General features: G+C 36.8%; 1 protein-coding gene across 2 annotated transcripts in view; it reads left to right on the top strand.

Annotated features, from left to right (window-relative positions):
• Positions 1-23,655, top strand: part of LOC126183213 (serine/threonine-protein kinase fused) — a 195,830-nt gene that overhangs the window by 129,628 nt on the left and 42,547 nt on the right. For both annotated transcript variants that reach the window (XM_049924999.1, XM_049925006.1), the window contains exon 8: positions 19,071-19,740. In XM_049924999.1, coding sequence (XP_049780956.1) covers positions 19,071-19,740 — 670 coding nt within the window. The remainder of the gene's footprint in view (positions 1-19,070; positions 19,741-23,655) is intronic.

Here is a 23,655-nt window from a genome sequence, read left to right on the forward strand (position 1 = left end):
CACTTTCTCATACACCCTCCTTGCGAGCCTTATTCATCTTGGTAACATCCCTGGGAATTTCTGTAATATTCTCACTATTTAATCCCTTTTCAACCATGTGTATACTCAACTCCCTATTTAAACTAATGAAACACATTTCCTCAACACCATCATCAATACCATTACCATCATTATCAACTTTATCATCAACATCATTATCATTATACATATTCAGGTCATACACATTCAAATTACCCCCCAAAATATTATTTCCCCTTTCTAAATTTACCAGATCCCTTTCACCAATATTTTCATTCTCTCTTTCATTCACACACGTCTCTGAACTACTACAAATTACATCATCTGACAAAGTGTTGTTCTTTTCTGCCCAAGTGTAAAACTCTGTCAAATTAAGTGAATCACAATTACTTTTATCTATTGTATGTTCTTGTGTACTGAAAATTTTATCTTTATTAATATCATCATTATTTTCCTCTTGAAATTTCTTCAATAAGTAACAACTAATGACCTCATGTGATAGCTTTAAGTGTCTAAGAGTCCAAAACCAATCTTACTCCACCATCTTCCAAACAACTACTAAAGGATTATTATATGCACTGATACTCCTTTCTATTATGTTACATCCTTCCATCATTTTCAGCTCTTTCTCGGCAGCAGGTCTTTTTGATATTGCAATACTGTATGGTTTTATGAAAAATGGTTCATGAGGTTTTACCTGAAGCTCACACTGATAACCCTTTACCCTACCAGGTATGTCACTGAAAACATCACTGTATTCCCACAGCAGATTTTCTAACTGTTGTTCTTGCTCCCCAGATAAATTTTGTGTTTCTGAAATTTTCAAATTTACTAAATTCCCAAATTCAACTTCATCACTATCAAATCTATGAATTTCAATATTCTCCAATCTATTTTCTTTTAGTAAATTGATACTGTCTAAATTTCCATTACTCTGATCACCAAGTGTGTTCACAAAATTTGTCTGAATGTATTCCCTTTCACTAGTTTCTATCAAAAGTTTTCTTCCAACCCAATCAAATGCTGTATTTACTTTTACTATCAAATTCATACCCAAAAGAAAATCCTCATTAAACTCCTGAATTACAAAACATCCGTGTGTGAACAACTTGCCTTCAATTAAAAATGTCACTGAAGCCTGGCTTTTTACCAATTTACTGCTCTTCGCAGTAACACCTTTTATCTTTACCCCAACAACTGGCATTTCAACATAATCTTTCCCCACTTTCAATTTCTTGCTTAACCTTTCAGATATTCCAGAGATCTCACTTCCTGTATCAATTAAACATTTACCAATCCATGACCCAATTTGAACTTTTATATAAGGACTGCAAAATTGATCACTTTTCTCAGAACCTGTATCTTCATGTAATAAATCACTTTCAATTTCCCCAAACCTATTCTTATCAGAATCATATGGTATACCATTATATGTATTATTTGTCACAGTTATAAAATTTGCACAAGATACAAAATTGTCATTAGTACTCTCTATTATCTCAAATAGCCAAGAATTTTCATCCAAATCACATTGTATACTATTGAAGTACTTATCCTTCAGCTTTTCAAAAATAAAATATCTCATCTTTTTCCACCACTCAGGACATGTAGTTTCACATACATTAATAAGCATCTTTCTAAAGTTCTTGTCAAAAGAAATAGTTTTACTCTCCAGCCATAGATTCATAAGAAATGTGTGTGTGTCATTAGTATATGTAAATGTTTCACTTAGGCTAGAAGTTATACATGTGTCATCATTATTTGTGTAGTCAGATTCTTTACCAACAACATCAAAATTCACACTTTCTCATACACCCTCCTTGCGAGCCTTATTCATCTTGGTAACATCCCTGGGAATTTCTGTAATATTCTCACTATTTAATCCCTTTTCAACCATGTGTATACTCAACTCCCTATTTAAACTAATGAAACACATTTCCTCAACACCATCATCAATACCATTACCATCATTATCAACTTTATCATCAACATCATTATCATTATACATATTCAGGTCATACACATTCAAATTACCCCCCAAAATATTATTTCCCCTTTCTAAATTTACCAGATCCCTTTCACCAATATTTTCATTCTCTCTTTCATTCACACACGTCTCTGAACTACTACAAATTACATCATCTGACAAAGTGTTGTTCTTTTCTGCCCAAGTGTAAAACTCTGTCAAATTAAGTGAATCACAATTACTTTTATCTATTGTATGTTCTTGTGTACTGAAAATTTTATCTTTATTAATATCATCATTATTTTCCTCTTGAAATTTCTTCAATAAGTAACAACTAATGACCTCATGTGATAGCTTAGGTTTGGAACTGTCATGTTTGGGTTTATAATAGTCACATCCATTGGTCCTTTCATCATGCTCACCTTCTGCCTCAACCTTGCAGACCTTCAAGGGGGCGTCTACTCATTTTTTATTTCCTGAATTACAGCTGGTTCCTGTTTGAACTGCTGATTGTGCTTCTGCCAATGTCTCTGATCAACATTTCTGTTCCCATTCCTATGCCAAACATTACCTGATTGTTGGTCGTTTCTGTTGTACTGATCTCTAGCAAAATTTCTGTGATTTTGATCCCTAAAGTGTTCTCTATTTTGTTGATTATTTCCGCGAAAATCTTGTTCTTGTTTTGGATGAAAATTATGGTCCTTCCTTTGAAAATTGTTATATCCCCCTGAATTTTGACTGACACCATGATAATTGTTTTGTTCCCTTTTTTTAAAGTTATCATTTCCCCAATTTTGACCATTACCTTTCTGAGTAAACCCACTGTGTGTTCTTGTTGTTACCCTATCCAACTTTTCAATATAATTGAGAAACTGCTCAACATTACTATCAGGACAATGAACTAAACTCAACTGCATTGCTGATGGCAATCTTCTCTTTAAGGTATCAGTTTTGATCAAGTCATCCAAAGGTTTTGTTAAATGAATAAGTTTTTGAAGTTCACTTTTGCAAAATTGTTTCATGCTCCCATCTGATTCTCTATAGTTTCTCCCATTCAAAGATTCACTTTTGATTCTAGTTTGTTTAAGATCATCCCAAAAATTTTCCAGAAATTTTGATTCAAATTCTGAAAAGGTCATCCCCACAGTTACAATCTGGTTTGCCCAAGTCAAAGCTTCCCCTTCCAAGAATTTTTTCACAAATTTAATTTTCATATCATCTGGTGAGTGAGGTAAAAAACAATCCTTACAATACTGTATAAAATCAACAGGGTGTAAGGGTCCATCTACCGAAAAGTGCTTCACTGGAATATTAGATACAAGATTGCATGTGTTGACATTGTGATTTTTGCTTTGTAATTCAGTGTCAAAACTTTCAATTTTTTTGCTAAGTTCTTTGACAGATTTGCATTCTACTTTTTTTTTCTAGAGTAACCAAACGATTGTCAGTTTTTTCTTCTACATTTTTTACTAAAACTTTTGTGTTCTCATCCAGATTTTTAATTTCCCCCTTTATCTCATTAAAATTAATTAAATTTCTTTCCCTATCTGCCAGTAACTCATTTTTTACAGTATTAATTTCATCGCTCAATTTAGCATCAATTTCATTTACTTTTGCTTCCACAGATTCAATTTTTTCCTCAACACTGCCAACTCTGTTCGAAAGGTCACCCACTTGGGCATTGACTGCTTGGACTTGTAACAAAATGTTATCAATTTTTTCATCCAAGTAAGTCTTATTGTCATCAACTGATTGTTTAATTTCTTTCATGAAATTTACAAGATCACTTTTTAAATCAAATTGATCGGTTCTTTCTCTTTCATTTGACCTGTCCTGACTTTCGAAGTCTATTAAATTACTATTTTCTACTTAAGGCACAATACTCTCGAAAATCTCATAAGTCATTTTGAAAAGAAAAGAAAAAAAAAAAAAATACACAACAATACAAAACAAGATAAAAAGATTTTTTAACAAAATATGAGGGTTTCGGGACTTATCTGGAACACTCTTCTACTGTTGCAAATCCACGTTTTCCATCCATGTGATTGTTGACCAAAATTCTTGAAATTACTTCCTCTGTCGAAAATTATATTTTTTGCCGAAACATTTCTTCTCCAAAACTTTGACTTCCCGATGAACACAAATACTGTAACACATGTTCTGAAAGACTAGTATAAACACACAAAAATTTTCTTCTTCATAGCACTGTGGAAGATCACGTGAACACAATATCCCGGCTACAGTCCCCATTTGAAATATGGAATCCCGGCTACAGTCCCCAGTTGAAATATGGTATCCCGGCTGAGTGCCCAGTTGAAATATGCTCACTATTTTTATTTACTTAAATTTGACATATGTTTGGGTTTATAATAGTCACATCCATTGGTCCTTTCATCATGCTCACCTTCTGCCTCAACCTTGCAGACCTTCAAGGGGGCGTCTACTCATTTTTTATTTCCTGAATTACAGCTGGTTCCTGTTTGAACTGCTGATTGTGCTTCTGCCAATGTCTCTGATCAACATTTCTGTTCCCATTCCTATGCCAAACATTACCTGATTGTTGGTCGTTTCTGTTGTACTGATCTCTAGCAAAATTTCTGTGATTTTGATCCCTAAAGTGTTCTCTATTTTGTTGATTATTTCCGCGAAAATCTTGTTCTTGTTTTGGATGAAAATTATGGTCCTTCCTTTGAAAATTGTTATATCCCCCTGAATTTTGACTGACACCATGATAATTGTTTTGTTCCCTTTTTTTAAAGTTATCATTTCCCCAATTTTGACCATTACCTTTCTGAGTAAACCCACTGTGTGTTCTTGTTGTTACCCTATCCAACTTTTCAATATAATTGAGAAACTGCTCAACATTACTATCAGGACAATGAACTAAACTCAACTGCATTGCTGATGGCAATCTTCTCTTTAAGGTATCAGTTTTGATCAAGTCATCCAAAGGTTTTGTTAAATGAATAAGTTTTTGAAGTTCACTTTTGCAAAATTGTTTCATGCTCCCATCTGATTCTCTATAGTTTCTCCCATTCAAAGATTCACTTTTGATTCTAGTTTGTTTAAGATCATCCCAAAAATTTTCCAGAAATTTTGATTCAAATTCTGAAAAGGTCATCCCCACAGTTACAATCTGGTTTGCCCAAGTCAAAGCTTCCCCTTCCAAGAATTTTTTCACAAATTTAATTTTCATATCATCTGGTGAGTGAGGTAAAAAACAATCCTTACAATACTGTATAAAATCAACAGGGTGTAAGGGTCCATCTACCGAAAAGTGCTTCACTGGAATATTAGATACAAGATTGCATGTGTTGACATTGTGATTTTTGCTTTGTAATTCAGTGTCAAAACTTTCAATTTTTTTGCTAAGTTCTTTGACAGATTTGCATTCTACTTTTTTTTTCTAGAGTAACCAAACGATTGTCAGTTTTTTCTTCTACATTTTTTACTAAAACTTTTGTGTTCTCATCCAGATTTTTAATTTCCCCCTTTATCTCATTAAAATTAATTAAATTTCTTTCCCTATCTGCCAGTAACTCATTTTTTACAGTATTAATTTCATCGCTCAATTTAGCATCAATTTCATTTACTTTTGCTTCCACAGATTCAATTTTTTCCTCAACACTGCCAACTCTGTTCGAAAGGTCACCCACTTGGGCATTGACTGCTTGGACTTGTAACAAAATGTTATCAATTTTTTCATCCAAGTAAGTCTTATTGTCATCAACTGATTGTTTAATTTCTTTCATGAAATTTACAAGATCACTTTTTAAATCAAATTGATCGGTTCTTTCTCTTTCATTTGACCTGTCCTGACTTTCGAAGTCTATTAAATTACTATTTTCTACTTAAGGCACAATACTCTCGAAAATCTCATAAGTCATTTTGAAAAGAAAAGAAAAAAAAAAAAATACACAACAATACAAAACAAGATAAAAAGATTTTTTAACAAAATATGAGGGTTTCGGGACTTATCTGGAACACTCTTCTACTGTTGCAAATCCACGTTTTCCATCCATGTGATTGTTGACCAAAATTCTTGAAATTACTTCCTCTGTCGAAAATTATATTTTTTGCCGAAACATTTCTTCTCCAAAACTTTGACTTCCCGATGAACACAAATACTGTAACACATGTTCTGAAAGACTAGTATAAACACACAAAAATTTTCTTCTTCATAGCACTGTGGAAGATCACGTGAACACAATATCCCGGCTACAGTCCCCATTTGAAATATGGAATCCCGGCTACAGTCCCCCGGCTGAGTGCCCAGTTGAAATATGCTCACTATTTTTATTTACTTAAATTTGACATATTTCGTGACAGTACCTTTTCCGTGAAATGTTTACAAGATGATATTTGTCTTGGCTTCAGTTGTCTAGTGGAAGTACAGGGTTATTACAAATGATTGAAGCGGTTTCACAGCTCTACAATAACTTTATTATTTGAGATATTTTCACAATGCTTTGCACACACATACAAAAACTCCAAAAGTTTTTTTAGGCATTCACAAATGTTTGATATGTGCCCCTTTAGTGATTCGGCAGACATCAAGCCGATAATCAAGTTCCTCCCACACTCGGCGCAGCAAGTCCCCATCAATGAGTTCGAAAGCATCGTTGATGCGAGCTCGTAGTTCTGGCACGTTTCTTGGTAGAGGAGGTTTAACCACTGAATCTTTCACATAACCCCACAGAAAGAAATCACATGGGGTTAAGTCGGGAGAGCGTGGAGGCCATGACATGAATTGCTGATCATGATCTCCACCACGACGGATCCATTGGTTTTCCAATCTCCTGTTTAAGAAATGCCGAACATCATGATGGAAGTGCGGTGGAGCACCATCCTGTTGAAAGATGAAGTCGGCGCTGTCGGTCTCCAGTTGTGGCATGAGCCAATTTTCCAACATGTCCAGATACACGTGTCCTGTAAGGTTTTTTTCGCAGAAGAAAAATTGGCCGTAAACTTTAAACCGTGAGATTGCACAAAACACGTTACCTTTTGGTGAATTGCGAATTTGCTGCACGAATGCGTGAGGATTCTCTACCGCCCAGATTTGCACATCGTGTCTGTTCACTTCACCATTAAGAAAAAATGTTGCTTCATCACTAAAAACAAGTTTCGCACTGAACGCGTCCTCTTCCATGAGCTGTTGCAACCGCGCCGAAAATTCAAAGCGTTTGACTTTGTCATCGGGTGTCAGGGCTTGTAGCAATTGTAAACGGTAAGGCTTCTGCTTTAGCCTTTTCTGTAAGATTTTCCAAACCGTCGGCTGTGGTATGTTTAGCTCCCTGCTTGCTTTATTCGTCGACTTCCGTGGGCTACGCGTGAAACTTGCCCGCACGCCTTCAACCGTTTCTTCGCTCACTGCTGGCCGGTCCATTGATTTCCTCTTACAGAGGGATCCAGAAGCTTTAAACTGCGCATACCATCGCCGAATGGAGTTAGCAGTTGGTGGATCTTTGTTGAACTTCGTCCTGAAGTGTCGTTGCACTGTTATGACTGACTGATGTGAGTGCATTTCAAGCACGACATACGCTTTCTCGGCTCCTGTCGCCATTTTGTCTCACTGCACTCTCGAGCGCTCTGGCGGCAGAAACCTGAAGTGCAGCGTCAGCCAAACAAAACTTTATGAGTTTTTCTACGTATCTGTAGTGTGTCGTGACCATATGTCAATGAATGGAGCTACAGTGAATTTATGAAATCGCTTCAATCATTTGTAATAGCCCTGTATGATTCCACAATGCAGTTTTGTCGGCTGCAGAAATGACCTGTTTCAATGTGTTTGCCTCATTTTTGGTGCTTCAAATACCATTTCTTCGAATGTGGTTTCTTCTTAAAGTTTATATTAAAAAAAGTGGTAACATAATTCATTTTTTCCTGTTCACTAGCAAATTATTCATAACGGCGACCTGCACATTGTTCTACCATCAACACACACCAAGAGTTCACTGCCGACTGACTACAGTCAAAGACGACTCCAGCGTCAGACATTTTACACAACACACAGGCTTCCACTTGTAATTAGTCTCTTTGATATTCTTTGTCACATGTACTAATAGTAATCAATATGCTGTCACTCTCAAAAAATATAAATAAATTAGCATAAAATAAGGCAAATTACAATTTAAAAAAAATTCTGACATAAATATAAGTAAACATTTACAGTTTGGTATCGACAAATCCAGTAGAAAATAACACATCTCCTAGATCCATTACAGGTCTACTGTAGGTGGGTGGCTGTCTTTTCTTTATTTTATGTTCAGTGTCACTGATATCATTTCATGTCACCACACCTTCACTGAATTCATTCTTATTGATCCATTCATTTCATGTTGTGCTGTTGGTACATCTCCTCTGACAAGGTAAGTCACAGCTCATCACCTCTGTTCCCACAGTGGTGTTGTTCCGACACACCTCATGAGAGAACTTCCAGTGATAGTGTTCATAAATCCTAGGTGATATACTAGCCATTACTCAATTTCAATATATTGTTTGATCTATGACCAATAAGTACATAACAGAGTTAGTGATGGCAATAGATATTAACCCCTTAATTAACAAAACATTTTATGCAGCATAAAAATGAAATTCATGACAGTATGTACTCTTTGGGAATGCTAATCAATAATACTGCTTAATTTATTATGCATTTCTAAGTCCATCATATTTTATGGGGTGATAAATAATCATACCAATGAAGTTGTAGCACAAAATCTGCACAATAGTTAGTAAACATATGCTCTCAGGAGGGAGACATTAAAGGACTGGAGTTCACACCCAACTTAACATCATGCGTATAAATCTACATTTGCAATCATTTCATTATCAAAACCAGTTTCAAGGCTTTCATGAAATGTTTCTTCAAGCACAGGCAAATACTGTTCTTACCTGTTGCATGTGTACTAGATGCTTCACTCACTGGTCCATTTGACACTGCGTTACTCAGTTACTGTAGTAGTGTTCGAAACTAGAAATAGTAATTACATCAAAGACTCTTCCAAATTCTGAATCTTCTGCTTGTTCCTCTGTAACCGCTTCCCAGCAGTTCAGTACACAATCAGCCAGAACTTCACGTTCAATTCCTATATAACTGAAATAAATATTCACAACCTCAGGAAACTCTAACTATAAAAATCAACCCAAAATGGATGACAATAAACCTATTACGTTCAAATGTTTGAATGAACTGTTTCCGTTGCGTTGCAGATTTCCAGTAATCATTCTACATGTGCACTGTCAATGGAAATAATTTGTATTACCTCAGCTGCTAACATTTTTTAGATACTTTGTGGGACAACATTATCTACAATACTCATTCTTCATTAGATGAAGCATTTCACAGCATATTATCTGTAAAATTATATGTAATTAGGAACTGAATCCGTGACAACATACGTGTGTGGCATAATAGAAAACTAGATGTAAATGTGCTTACAAACCCCTCACCCATTGATTTAGAAACAATTGGGTTGGCCATTCTGGGGGGTCGCACTGCTATTGGCTTAAGCGTATGATGTCACCAGGAATTCTGTTCCAAGAAGCTCCACGAGAGTTGTAACACAAGCCTCAGAATTGTGTGTTGTTAGTGCTGATGCATTGCTTAGACCTAAAATTAGAATAAACACTTCTGCATTATAAAAACAACTACCTTAAAGACTTTAATAGTAAGAACAAGATGAACTTACTGTGTTCATAAATACTCACTGTACCTCAGGTAGATCACGATGCAAAATTTTTTTGTTTCTTGTTTTAGTTTGTGTGTTCAGATGCCTTATTATAATGAAGGTTCTTGGACTTATGTTGAGACAAACCACTTGTGATACATTTCAGGAAACTTTCACATTATTGTAGAAATTTTCTTTTGCATCACTGTGTCACACTTAGGAACAGTCGCCCACGAAAACTGCATAATGTCACTTCAGACCTGTTTATTTTATTGAACCAGTCAGTTGAAGAAGTGAGCCCATCTCTCTAGATAACGGAGATCCAGTCATTACTGGTGATGCAGTCTGAACCCGGTAGAAGTTTCTTTGAGACTGAACCCAAGGAACTGCCAATGTAAGTCAAATATGGCCTGATTTATTTATTTACATGTCAAGTTCCGTAGGACCAAATTGAGGAGCAAATCTCCAAGGTCATGGAATGTGTCAATACATGAACTTACAACATAAAAGTAATAACAGATAAAAATAAATGCTCATGAACCTGAAAAAAAGTCAGTCCATAAGTTTAAGCAAACGCTATCAGCAATACAACGAGAATCAGCTTAATTTTTCAAGGAACTCCTCGACAGAATAGAAGGAGTGACCCATGAGAAAACTCTTCAGTTTCGATGTGAAAGCGCGTGGATTACTGCTAAGATTTTTGAATTCGAGTGGCAGCTTATTGAAAATGGATGCAGCAGTATACTGCACACCTTTCTGCACAAGAGTTAAGGAAGTCCGATCCAAGTGGAGGTTTGATTTCTGCCAAGTATTAACTGAGTGAAAGCTGCTTATTTTTGGAAATAATATTAGTAACAAGTATACTGCACACCTTTCTGCACAAGAGTTAAGGAAGTCCGATCCAAGTGGAGGTTTGATTTCTGCCAAGTATTAACCGAGTGAAAGCTGCTTATTTTTGGAAATAATATTAGTAACAAGAAACGACAATAAGGAATATACATATTGAGAGGCCAATGTCAAAGTACCCAGACTTGTGAACAGAGGTCGACAAGAGGTTCGTGAACTCACACCACTTATTGCCCGAACCGCCCGTTTCTGAGCCAAAAATATCCTTCTAGAATGGGAAGAGTGCCCCCAAAAAATAATACCATACGACATAAGTGAATGAAAATAAGCAAAGTAGACTAATTTACATGTCGAAGTATCACTCACTTTTGACACCGTTTGAATAGTGAAAATGGCAGTATTAAGTCTTTGAACAAGATCCTGAACGTGGGCTTTCCATGACAGCTTACTATCTATCTGAACACCTAGGAATTTGAACTGCTCAGTTTCTCTAATCATATGCCCGTTCTGTGAGATTAAACCGTCAGGTTTTGTTGAATTGTGTGTTAGAAACTGTAAAAACTGAGTCTTACTGTGATTTAACGTTAGTTTATTTTCTGCAAGCCATGAACTGAGGTCATGTACTGCACTACTTGAAACCGAGTCAATGTTGCACACAAAATCCTTTACTACCAAGCTAGTGTCATCAGCAAACAGAAATATTTTAGAGTTACCCATAATACTCGAGGGCATATCATTTATATAAATAAGGAACAGGAGCGGCCCCAACACTGATCCCTGGGGCACCCCCCACTTAACAGTACCCCACTCAGATCCCACATCACAGCCGTTATCAGCAGTGTGAATAATGACCTTTTGCTGCCTGTTGCTAAAGTAAGAGGTGAACCAATTGTGAGCTACTCCCCTTACTCCGTAATGCTCCAGCTTATGGAGCAATATTGTGAGATCAACAAAGTCAAATGCCTTTGTTAAATCAAACAATACGCCAAGCGTTTGAAACCTTTTGTTTAGCCCATCCAGTATCTCACAGAGAAAAGAGAATATAGCATTTTCAGTTGTCAAATGACTTCTAAAGCCGAACTGTACATTTGATAGCAGATCTTGTGATATAAAATGATCAATTAACCTTACATACACGGCCTTTTCGATACCTTTTGCAAACACTGATGGCATAGAAATAGGTCTAAAATTATCTACATTATCCCTTTCTCCCTTTTTATAAAGCGGCTTTACTACTGAGTACTTTAATCGCTCAGAAAACTGACCATTCCTAAAGGAAAAATTACAAATATGGCTAATTACAGGGCTAACATGTGCAGCACAGCACTTTAATATTCCACTAGACATTCCATCATAACCATGAGAGCCCTTAGTCTTCAGTGATTTAATTATTAACTCAATCTCCCTCTTGTCTGTATCACAGAGGAGTATTTCAGACGTCAATCTTGGAAAGGCATTTGCTAAGAAATTTATATGATTTCCTGTAGAAACTAAATTTTTATTCAATTCACCAGTAATGCTCAGAAAATGGTTGTTAAATACTGTACATATATCTGATTTATCAGTAATAGAAATATTATTACTGCGAACTGACTTTATATCATTGACCAAGTGCTGCTGACCAGACACTTCCTTCACAACTAACCATATGGCTTTAATTTTATCCTGTGAATTAGCTATTCTATTTGCATACCACATACTTTTGCCTTGCTAATAACATTTCTAAGCACCTTACAATACTGTTTGTAATGGGCTATTGTAGCTTGATTGTGACTACTTCTAACATTTTTATATAATTCCCGCTTTGTTCTACATGATATCCTTATCCCACTAGTCAGCCAACCGGGCTGTCTATTACTGCTAGTACCCCATTTAGAATGTTCTAATGGAAAGCAACTCTCAAAGAGCATGAGAAATGTGTTATGGAAAGCATTGCATTTATCATCTATATTATCGGCACTATAAACATCTTGCCACTCTTGTTCCTTGACAAGTTTTGAAAAATTCTCTATTGCTGTTGGATTAACTTTCCTATGTAGTTTGTAATTAAATATGACATTGGTTTGAGTACAAAAACCTTTTAGTGTTAAAATTTGTGCATCATGGTCTGAAAGGCCATTCACCCTTTTACTAACAGAATGCCCATCTAGTAATGAAGAATGAATAAAAATATTGTCTATGACTGTGCTAATGTTCCCTGCACCCTAGTTGGAAAAAACACAGTTTGCATCAGATCATATGAATTTAGGAGATCTATCTACATCCTTTTACTTGCACAATCATGTACAAAATTAATATTGAAGTCACCACATATAACTACTTTCTGGTACTTCCTACAAGGTGAATCAAGAACCCTCTGTAGCTTAAGCAAAAATGCTCTGAAGTTGGAGTTAGGGGACCTATGAACAACAGCAATTAGAAGTTTAGTTTCACTAAATTCAACTAACGCTGCACAACTTTCAAATATCTGTTCAGTGCAGTGTCGTGATACATCTATGGACTCAAATGAAATACTGTTTTTTACGTACAGAGCCACTCTTCCACCCCGCAAGGAACTCCTTGAGAAACAGCCAACTAATCTGTAGCCTGGAAAGGAAACACTGTCTAATTTGTTGCTTTATTACAGAAGAAAACTATCACTTGACTCTAAATAATGAAAAGTGTGAAGTCAACCATATGTGTACTAAAAGGCATCCTCTAATTTTCAGTTACACAAATCTTAACACTGTAAATTCAACTAAATACTTATATATTGCAGTTACGAATAACTTAAACTGGAACGATCACATAGATAATGTTGTGGGGAAAGCAAACCAAAAACAGCAATTTATTAGCAGGACACTTACCCAAAATGTAACAGATCTACTAAAGAGACTGCTTACACTACACTTGTCTGTCCACTTCTGGAGTACTACTGTGCAGTGTGGGAACTGCATAGATGAGATCAGTGGAGGCTGTTGAAAAAATTCAGAGAAGGGCAGCTCGTTTTGTATTATCATGAAATAGAGGAGAAAGTGTCATGGGTATGAAACACAAATTGCGATGTCAATAATTTAAACTTTGGCATTTTTTGTTACCGCAGGATCTTCTTGTGAAATTTCAAACAGCAACTTTGTCCTCTGAATGCAAAAATATTTTGTTGGCACATTGCAAACTTTGCACATTTTATTGAAAAACTGAGGGAGATTAACGTCAGCCCAAGTGATATTCTTGTGAGCTTCGATGCAGTGTCATTGTTTACCATGGTGCCTATAAATGAAGCTATTTCATATATAGATGTGAAACAAATACTAACAAAGAGATAGAGGGGCTGGCCAGTACTTACCTCAGCTCAGTACAGCCGATAGATACACATAAAACAGAACCGAAAATTTACATTCCTAGCTTTCGGAACAAATGTTCCTTCATCAGGGAGGAGAGAGGGGAAAGAAAGGGAAGAAGGGAAAGGAGATTCAGTTACTCACAACCCAGGCTATGAAGCAACAGGGAAAGGAAAATAGGGAGGGTAGCAAGGATGGAGGCATGGTTGTCAGAGGAAAGCCAAAGATATTCTACTGTAAGTACTGTGCCAGCTTCAAACCAAAGAGGATGCATACAAAAGTAAAGAGGTATATAGTGTAAAGATAAACACAACTATGTAGGATGAAAAGATGCGTGAATGGCTAAAGAGGAAAGGGAAAGAGGAGAAGACTGAAGAGTAAATGGGAGTGAGGTTGTTTAACGTAGGTTCAGTCCAGGGGGATGGCGGGATGAAAGGATGTGTTGGAGTGCAAGTTCCCATCTCCGCAGTTCAGAGGGAATGGTGTTGGGTGGGAGAAGCCAAATGGCACATACGATTTCATATATAGCAGATATTTTTACGACTGACATAGTGACTTTATTTAAACACTGCTTGACGACAACTTATTTCCAGTACAACAACGAGTTTTACAAACACATCGATGAGGTAGCGACGGGAAGCCCTCTCAGCCCAGCTGTTGCCAATTTATTTATGGAGTTCTTTGAACAGCGAGCGCTGCAGACTGCCAGTAAAAAGCCAGCTAAATGGTACCGCTATGTTGATGACACATTTGTAGTGTGAACTCATGGTGAAGAAGAATTGGATGTATTCTTGATGCATCTGAACAGTATAAACCTGAAGATACAGTTTACGGTGGAGAAAGAGAGCAACGGTCAACTCAATTTCCTGGATATGTCGGTAATTAAACAGGTGGATGGGATGCTGGGCCACAAGGTATATAGAAAGAACACTCACACGGATTGATACCTCCACAAGGAATCTAACCATCATCCTAGGCAAAATAGAGGTGTCATGAAAATCTTGGTGGACAGAGCCAACAAAATCTGCGAGCCAACTTACTTACGAGGTGAACTAAATCACTTATGGTCAACCTTCATGAAAAATGGATATATCAGCGAGGAAATGGATCAAGCCCTCCATCAAAGAAGAAAAGAAGTCAGAAGTCCAGAGCTACATCCTACCATTCATTACTAAAGTCACAGACCGTATTGGGAAAGTTCTGGCCAAGTATGGGATCAAAACAATCTTCATACCCACCAAGAAGATTAAGGAATATTTAAGAACTGCAAAAGATGCCCGACACCCCCTAGCAACACCTAGGGGATACAAAATTCCATGCAGCTGTGGACAAGTATGTATTGGAACAACGAAAAGAAGTGTAAACACCTGCTTAGCCAGACATAAAAGAAACTGTTGCTTAGGACACATCTATAAATCGGCCATAGCTGAGCAAGTTTTTCAAGATGGGAACCACGAAATTAAATTTAATGAGACAAGCGTTCTAGCATGAACATCCCATTATCATGCGCGCATGTATAGAGAAGCAATAGAGATTCACAAACACCATAACAATTTTAATACAAAAGAGGAAGTTTTAAAGTTAGCCAAAATATGGATGTCGACGTTGCGCCAGCAGAATTACAATCCATTACTCTTAATCGAGAATGATGACGTCTTCCAAAGATAGACATATCATCGGCATCATGTGACGAATGGTGGTACCTTCTATGCGCTCTATAAAATGCGAGAGTACCCGGAGCCTCAGTGGCAGTATCTGCACGACCTCAGAAGATGTCGCCTTCAGATGGAGACTAAACATTAGTGGAAATTTTAAACATTGACCACAGCGTCTCAGCCCGGAAGTTTCAACCAAAGACAACATTGGCCGTGAAAGCCTACATTGTATGTCTATTTTCTGTTTAACAGTAACAATTAGGCCAAGAAATATCTCTGTACTGGTCGATTGATCTAATTTAATTTTATCTAACTTAATTTTCTTTGGAGATAAACCTTCTAAAGTCTGTCTAGTGGAACTCTTCTCTTTCAACACTGGTGATATCTTACTCACGTTACTTATTAATAAAAGAAAATCTGTTTTCGAATGGCACTTGTTCCTGCAGTTGTAGAAATAAAACGTTTGTAAAGGCTGTAAAAAAATAATAATAATCTCTGAATAATGCCAGGCTGATAATACATAGAAATGTGTTTCTAAAGATGATGACTGTCTAGTATTTATATGTATGTTGCCCTTGCTGGTGCTTGTGACAACCTCGGATGCACACCCATGCCAATTTGGGATTTTTTTAAATGGAATAAAGTCATCCTTTAATTATCTTTTCAAAGGAAACCCCAGAATCTCATTTTTTAAGTCCCATACATAACATTCTGGAAGGAAATGATGTCAACAAATCCTTCCATTATTCACATTAACAGGATCGGTTCTCTTACGGAGTGACATGCATTTGCACTCTAGTTCTCTTATCTTTTTGAAATTGATGATAAACATCATCCTCAGTTATATACAAAGTATTTTTACATTCAGCAATAGCACAATGATTTCTACTTTTGCTCACAGTACTACAAAACAAGCAGCAAGAATAATAGCTGATAAGCAGCTATGTTCTATTTATTTCAATTCAGGGACTGTGCAGGAAGCCAGTATGGCATGCCTTGATTCATGCTATTACTCACTTGCTCGCTGGTAACTGAAGTTTACTGTAAATGGTGTGTGTGTGTGTGTGTGTGTGTGTGAAGTTAGTAACATTTTGGGATGTCTGTAAGAAGAGAAAAGTCCAAAATGAGACAATGATGAAGTTTTAGTAGCAAAGCAAGATTGCCTTAATGCTAGGAGTCAGCATTCGATATTTTGTATTTAACTTTCAGTTTCTTAGCTCCTTGTTCATAAAATGTAGCAAGGTAGCTTTAAGACCAATTGTACATGAAGCCTATCCTAAAAAGTGTATTGCCTTTGTGTATTACTTTAATTATCATAGCTCCATAATAGATACATAGGGCCTACATACAGAGGTTGTTCTGAAGTTGTTGGTGCATTGTCTGATGTACACTCTCTTAGCAAGGTTTGTGTGGAATCTTCGCAACCAGTCCCTGAATCATTGCATGGTATTTTTGGAGCTCGTAGACTCTCTGGTCATTGTTGTGGCTTAAGAATGTGTGTTAAGAAAGTCTGTCTTCAATTTAGATATTTAATGGTAACTGCACGTAAGTATGTTCATAGCAGGCAACATTGTTATTTTCATCACTGGAACTGCTGCTCTACTCAAAACCTTTCCTTAATGAACATTAGTGTTTTATGTGCTGTAACAAGCCCAGTTATTCATTGGTCATCAGGTTATGAAATCGAGGCTGAGTGCACTCAGCTCTCTTCCCTTGTGGCGTACTTCGTAAATATTCATAAAATGAATGACACATTATACTTACTCCTACTAAAATTTAAAAGTAAGTTTTTACTACACTGTGCAAATGAAATAATCAACATGTCGGTATTTACAAATTACCCATTTGAATTAAAGTCAGGCAAGATATGTTCATTTTTTTACTTACTTGTGAAGTAAAGAACTCTAAAATAATTGCAAATCATCAGGCATTAATATGTTCACATGTACATACATACCCCATAAGCCACCATGTGGTGCATGGTGAAGGTACCTTGTACCCCTACTCCTTATTTCCTTTCCTGTCCCTCTCACATATAGAGTGAATGAAAAATGGCTCTCTGTATGCCTTCATACAAGTCCTAATTTTTCATATTTTAAAGGTCCTTGCATGAAATGTATGTTGACGGCAGTAGAATCATTCTGCAGTCAGCTTCAAATGCTGGTTCTCCGAATTTTGTCAGCAGTGTTTCTTAAAAAGAACTTCACCTTCCCTTCAGAGATTCCTGTTTGAGTTCACAAAGCATCTCCTTAATACTTGGGTGTTGATTAAACCTACCAGTAACAAATCTAGCAGTGTGCCACTAAATTGCTTGGATGTCTTCCATCAATTTACCTGGTGGGATACCCCAAAACTCCAGCAATACTCAAGAATGGATCACATTTGTGTTCTGCACACAGTCTTCTATACAAATTAGCTACTTTCCCAAACTTCTCCCAATAAAATGAGGTCAACCATTTGCTTTCTCCACTACAATCCTTACATGCTTATTCTATTTCATATCACTGTGTTACATTATGTCTAGATATTTAACTGACATGACTGTTAAGCAGTATACTACTAATTCTGTTTTCAAATATTATGGAATTGACCATTTTTTTCCATACTCGTCTGCATTAACTGACATTTTTCTACATTTAGAGCTAGCTGCCATTCCTCACATCAACTAGAAATTTCATCTAAATCATGTTGTATACTTTTACACTCGACAACAACATCTTCCTTCAGACTTCAGTGTCATCAGCAAATAGCCACAGATTTCTACTCACCCTGCCCATCTGATCATTTATGTGCATAGGAATAATAGTGGTCCTATCACACTTCCCTGGGGCCCTCCTGATGAAACACTTGTCTCAGATGAACCCTCGCTTTCAAGGACAACTTAATGTGTTCTATTACTTAAGAAGTCTTTGAGCCACTTACATGTCTGGCAACATATTCCGTATACTCATTCCTTTATTAACATATACCTGTAATTTTTAGTGCCTCACTAGTGAAGTCTCACATTGAATTCTTCTTCACTTATCATTTTAATAGTTAAATTTTCTTTCTTCCTGTAAAGGAACATGTTCATTTTTAAGGTACTTAGCATTTTAATTCATAGAGTATTGTAATGCTATTGTAATATGAAAATCTAAGTGACATGAAACTGACATATGTGTGTTTTGTTTTATATTTTGTTTATTATGAGATTATGATAAGATATTATTAATGCCTTCAACACTTGTTCATCATGTTCACAAAAACTAAAAATTAATTAAGTAAAATAGGAGTCAGAAATTATTTTTTATTTAATTATAGAAGATGGAAAGAAGAGACAATTTAAGTGCAGTAATGAAGGTAGAATTCAATTGACAAAGTTATATGTGAATGGTCATGAAAGACAATAGCAGAAGTGGTAATAAGTTGCTGATAAATTTTTAATTTAAGAAAAGGTGACTAAAAGAAATTAGTGAAATATGAATGTTCTTAATGGACTAAGATCATTTTCTAAACATTAAAATAAATAAATAAATAACCCTTTTGTGTTGTAATGAGCTCTTAAAGATAAGAAAATACAATTTCACACGATTTCCTTTTTTTCTCTCTCATCAAGGTTAATGTCAAGGATGCTGCAGAAAGCAGGCGAAGATGATTGCCAGATGACTACTACATCTCTGCTGGCAGAAGTTGGTGGAGTGAAAAATACAAAACTGTGTAATCGTAGCTACGTAGCTGCAAATAATAAACATGGACCTAGTCATGTCAGGAATCTGAGTGACCCAGGTGTTCCCATGTTACATGGTGCTGCTTGCATGGAAGAACAGATGTGTGCCACTCTTACTAACTGGTTAGGGAAAGTGAGTATCACTCAAGTTGAAGATAAAACAACAAAGGAGACTCCTTTCCACAATGTTTTGGACTGCAAAGAGGCTAATGAATGTTTTGAAGCAAATTCTGATTTCAAAGCCATATACACAGGTAACGGAAAAAGAGAGAGCAGCTCAGTTCCTGACAAAAGCAGAACAACATCAGTTTTTACTCTCCATGAGGAACGTGTCCCTATAGAGAATGAGGAATGGCTAGTTTTCTTGCAGCACAGCATGGAAGAAGTCATGGATGGTGATCTGGAGTCACTCTTACTTGAAAGCTTTCTTGGTATGGTTATGGCACCACTGCGGAATCCTCTAGCAAGCTGCCGTGTTGTGGAATACGTAGCATGTCTCTTGAGTCTTCCATTTTCCCTGGATGAGATAGGTGATGATGAAATAGATACGCTAGAACAGGTGTGTACTCTTATTGTATTAATGTTTCAGTTTCACCTTTAAATAAAACTTGAAATCAGGCAGACACCTGCAGGTGAATGGTAGATGCCACAATGGTGCATTTATAGAGCAATTAATTGCAGTAGCTTTCAGAGGCTTTGGATCTTCTGCTTGAGTTTTTGAGATTAATCCTCATTTTGCAATTGGTGCTGTTTTTTTTTTAAAAAAAAAAAAAACCAATGCTGCTTCACACAATTTCCCTCCTGCTTCCTTACTGTATATATCATTCATTCCTTCTTCCGGCTGTTACACTTGTTTCCTTCCCCCACTTTAACCTGTCTACTTGAATAATCACTCGCAAGTGTTCTTGCATTCAGGATAATATGTATTTTGTTGTTTATTTTTGTAAGATGGTAGGTTCAGAGGCAGTGTAGAAGGCAGAAGAAAAGCAAATGCTAGAAAACCTTTGTGATTGTCTCATATTTCTTTGTTCCTATGTGCCACCCACCATTCATCTGCAGGTGATTGTTAGTAAGTCTTCATTTTTTTGTATTGTTTCCATCTTGAATTTTCATTATAAGTTTAGCCTCTGTGTTAATCTTGATACAGGCTATATCTTAGTGCTGTGGTTTAGATGAGTAGGCCTACCTTTCATGCACCTATGCGCACTCCAAAATTCACTGGGTATTAGTGAGATAGTTACAGCATTTGTGCCTCCTCTCACTGATATTCTCTCTGGGACCAAATATCGACACTGTGGAAAAGAATTTGACTGATTCTTCAACAAACAAACATTTCTTATATTGACTTTGGACCATGTATTGTTTTTCAAACTGCGCGTTGTCTCCTGTGCTATTTCATGATGTTTATGTTTCACTTTGGGCTCATGTTTATCATTCATATCCTTACATGTAACAGTAAGATAACAACAGAAAATTAACAACATAATAATGAAAGCAGCAAACAAGTGATGAAAATCATTTGACAAACAAAGAGGAAATACATGAAGGGACAACTGGACTCAGTCAGTGAAAACTTTCACAAATAAAACACATGAGATTTCTGTAGGACTTTGGCAGGAATAATTCAAGGGTATATCCCTCAAAATTTATGTTTCAGAAAATCAGATGGAAGACTCAATTTGACCTATCAGGAAAACTCTGGAAATGGCACTATATTTTTGTGAGTTCCTCAACTGCCCCGAACCCCTCTCAGGATTCCCTAAGCAACTCGCCACTTATACCCGCGCTTCGCCCTTCACAAGAAGAAACCCTCAGACTCAAAAATAACAGAGTTTTTAGATAAAATGGTATCTTTGCAAAACTTCTGAAATATCTTGGACCAAATTTCTCAAAGAACTCTCATAAATCATAACAGAGATTTGGCAGACAAAAAAACTTCCAGGAGATTGGAAATGCACCCTAATTCAGCCACTACACAAAAAAAGTGACAAAACTGATTTAAATAACTATCAAGAAATCTACCTCTTGCAAGTTACATACAAAATTTTGTCATCACGCCTTCTCCAAAGAGTTCAGGATCAACTTGATCACAAAATTGTTGGATATCAAGCTGGCTCCACAGTGGTCAAAATTCTATAGAGCAAATATTCAATTTAAAAACATTATTAAAATACAAAACAGTCCTTTGTGAACTTGAAGAAGGGGTATGATTTTGTGGATTGCCACTCCCTTTTTGTTATCCTCGAAGAACAAGGACTTACCTCAAAAGCTACAAATTTCATCTAACACTCACCAATACAACCATCAACATATAAAGTTCATGGGTGATGTGTCAGAACCAGTTCTGATCAAAATTTATGTTCAGTGGGGTGACAATCTATCCCGTCCTCTTTCATCTGATCTTGAACAACTCTGAGAGTGGGAAAAATAACTTAAAAACCAACACTATTGGAAACCCACATGACTTGGAAGTCCTAAAAATGAAAACCAAATCTATTGCCTAGCTTTTGCAGATGATCTGACAATACAAGCAGATGATGAGGCAGCAGCAAATAAACATATAGAAACTCTCAAGGACGCACTGAAGGAGATGGCCTCCACAGAATCTTCCAGAAAAACCATCTACATATGCTCAAAGCTTCCAATCAAAAGCTGGTTACAAAATATGGACAAATTGAGAGAGTTCTATAGTTCATGTGTTTACAGTATTGTTGAACCTAGGCAGGGGGAAGAAAATAGTACAAATAATTTGGAAGCAAAAACGTAGGGAAGCTTACAGTAATATCTTAAACAAAAATGTATGTCCATACTCACAAAAAACAGTCGCTATTACACAGTTATCAAGACTGAAGTCTTGTTTGCTAGCAAAATACTTACACAGATGGAAAAGGTGATATGGGAGATATCCTAAAAGAAAAAAACAAAATTCTAAGGGAGATACTTGGCCCTAAAAGAAGATGGATGCAAGACTTACTAGAAACTATTGAATCATGCAACAGACACAAGGAAACGAAGATGGAAATTTTATGGGAGTATCACAGGCTCCCAACAACAAAGCTCACTCAAAAAATTGTGATGTACACTATGTGATGAAAAGTGTCCAGACACCTGGCAAGTTCATGGTGCCCTCCATCGGTAATGTTGGAAAGAGGTATCCATGTCGGATGGTTTTTCCTTTCATTTTTGAGGTTGATGGCTTTTCTTTTGTTTTGTTTGTTTAAAACTTTAACCTTGCTTGGTGTTTTTCTTCATGGAATTTGTCACATTATGAAGTCCACCATGCATGTTTTCTTTGTGGGTTCAAGGGAACTAGATTCTTTTCTTGTTTCTTGAGACTTAGTACCAGTTCTTCTAAATCATCTCTTACTTTAATGGTTTGCGTTATTTGTGGGGACTGTGTCATTTTTTAATTAGCTGATGTGGGTCATACCTCCTCCTTGTTGTATTAATTTTTTCATTCTTTTTCTTTAATGGAGTGAATTTGATTTTAATTTTAACTAAGTAGTAGTCTGAGCCTGTGTTTACCCCTCTCAATACTTTAACATTTTATATTTCCTTATGAAAATTTTTGTCTGTGCATACATAGTCTAGGTGCCACTCCCCCTTCCTCCAGTCAGGGTGTTTCTGTGTTTTAATTAATTTGGCTGCTTCTTGGCATATGTCAATTTAGATAAGGTTGCGTTCTCTGCAGAGTTCTTATTTTTAGAGTTATGTGGACTCCATTTTCTGATTATATTTTTATATCTCCTTTCTTTTCCTTGCTGGGTGTTGAAGTCTCCCTGTAAGATTTGTACATTCCTTTTATTTGTTCTGTTCACAGTTCATTTGAGAAGATTCAAAAATTTGCCTACCTCTTCCTTTTTTTGTGTGTGTTTGGGGGCATGAGCATTTACACTCCTGGAAATTGAAATAAGAACACCGTGAATTCATTGTCCTAGGAAGGGGAAACTTTATTGACACATTCCTGGGGTCAGATACATCACATGATCACACTGACAGAACCACAGGCACATAGACACAGGCAACAGAGCATGCACAATGTCGGCACTAGTACAGTGTATATCCACCTTTCGCAGCAATGCAGGCTGCTATTCTCCCATGCAGACGATCGTAGAGATGCTGGATGTAGTCCGGTGGAACGGCTTGCCATGCCATTTCCACCTGGCACCTCAGTTGGACCAGCGTTCGTGCTGGACGTGCAGACCGCGTGAGACGACGCTTCATCCAGTCCCAAACATGCTCAATGGGGGACAGATCCGGAGATCTTGCTGGCCAGGGTAGTTGACTTACACCTTCTAGAGCACGTTGGGTGGCACGGGATACATGCGGACGTGCATTGTCCTGTTGGAACAGCAAGTTCCCTTGCCGGTCTAGGAATGGTAGAACGATGGGTTCGATGATGGTTTGGATGTACCGTGCACTATTCAGTGACCCCTCGACGATCACCAGTGGTGTACGGCCAGTGTAGGAGATC

This window comes from Schistocerca cancellata, chromosome 1 (assembly GCF_023864275.1).
Source record: "Schistocerca cancellata isolate TAMUIC-IGC-003103 chromosome 1, iqSchCanc2.1, whole genome shotgun sequence".
Taxonomy (NCBI): domain Eukaryota; kingdom Metazoa; phylum Arthropoda; class Insecta; order Orthoptera; family Acrididae; genus Schistocerca; species Schistocerca cancellata.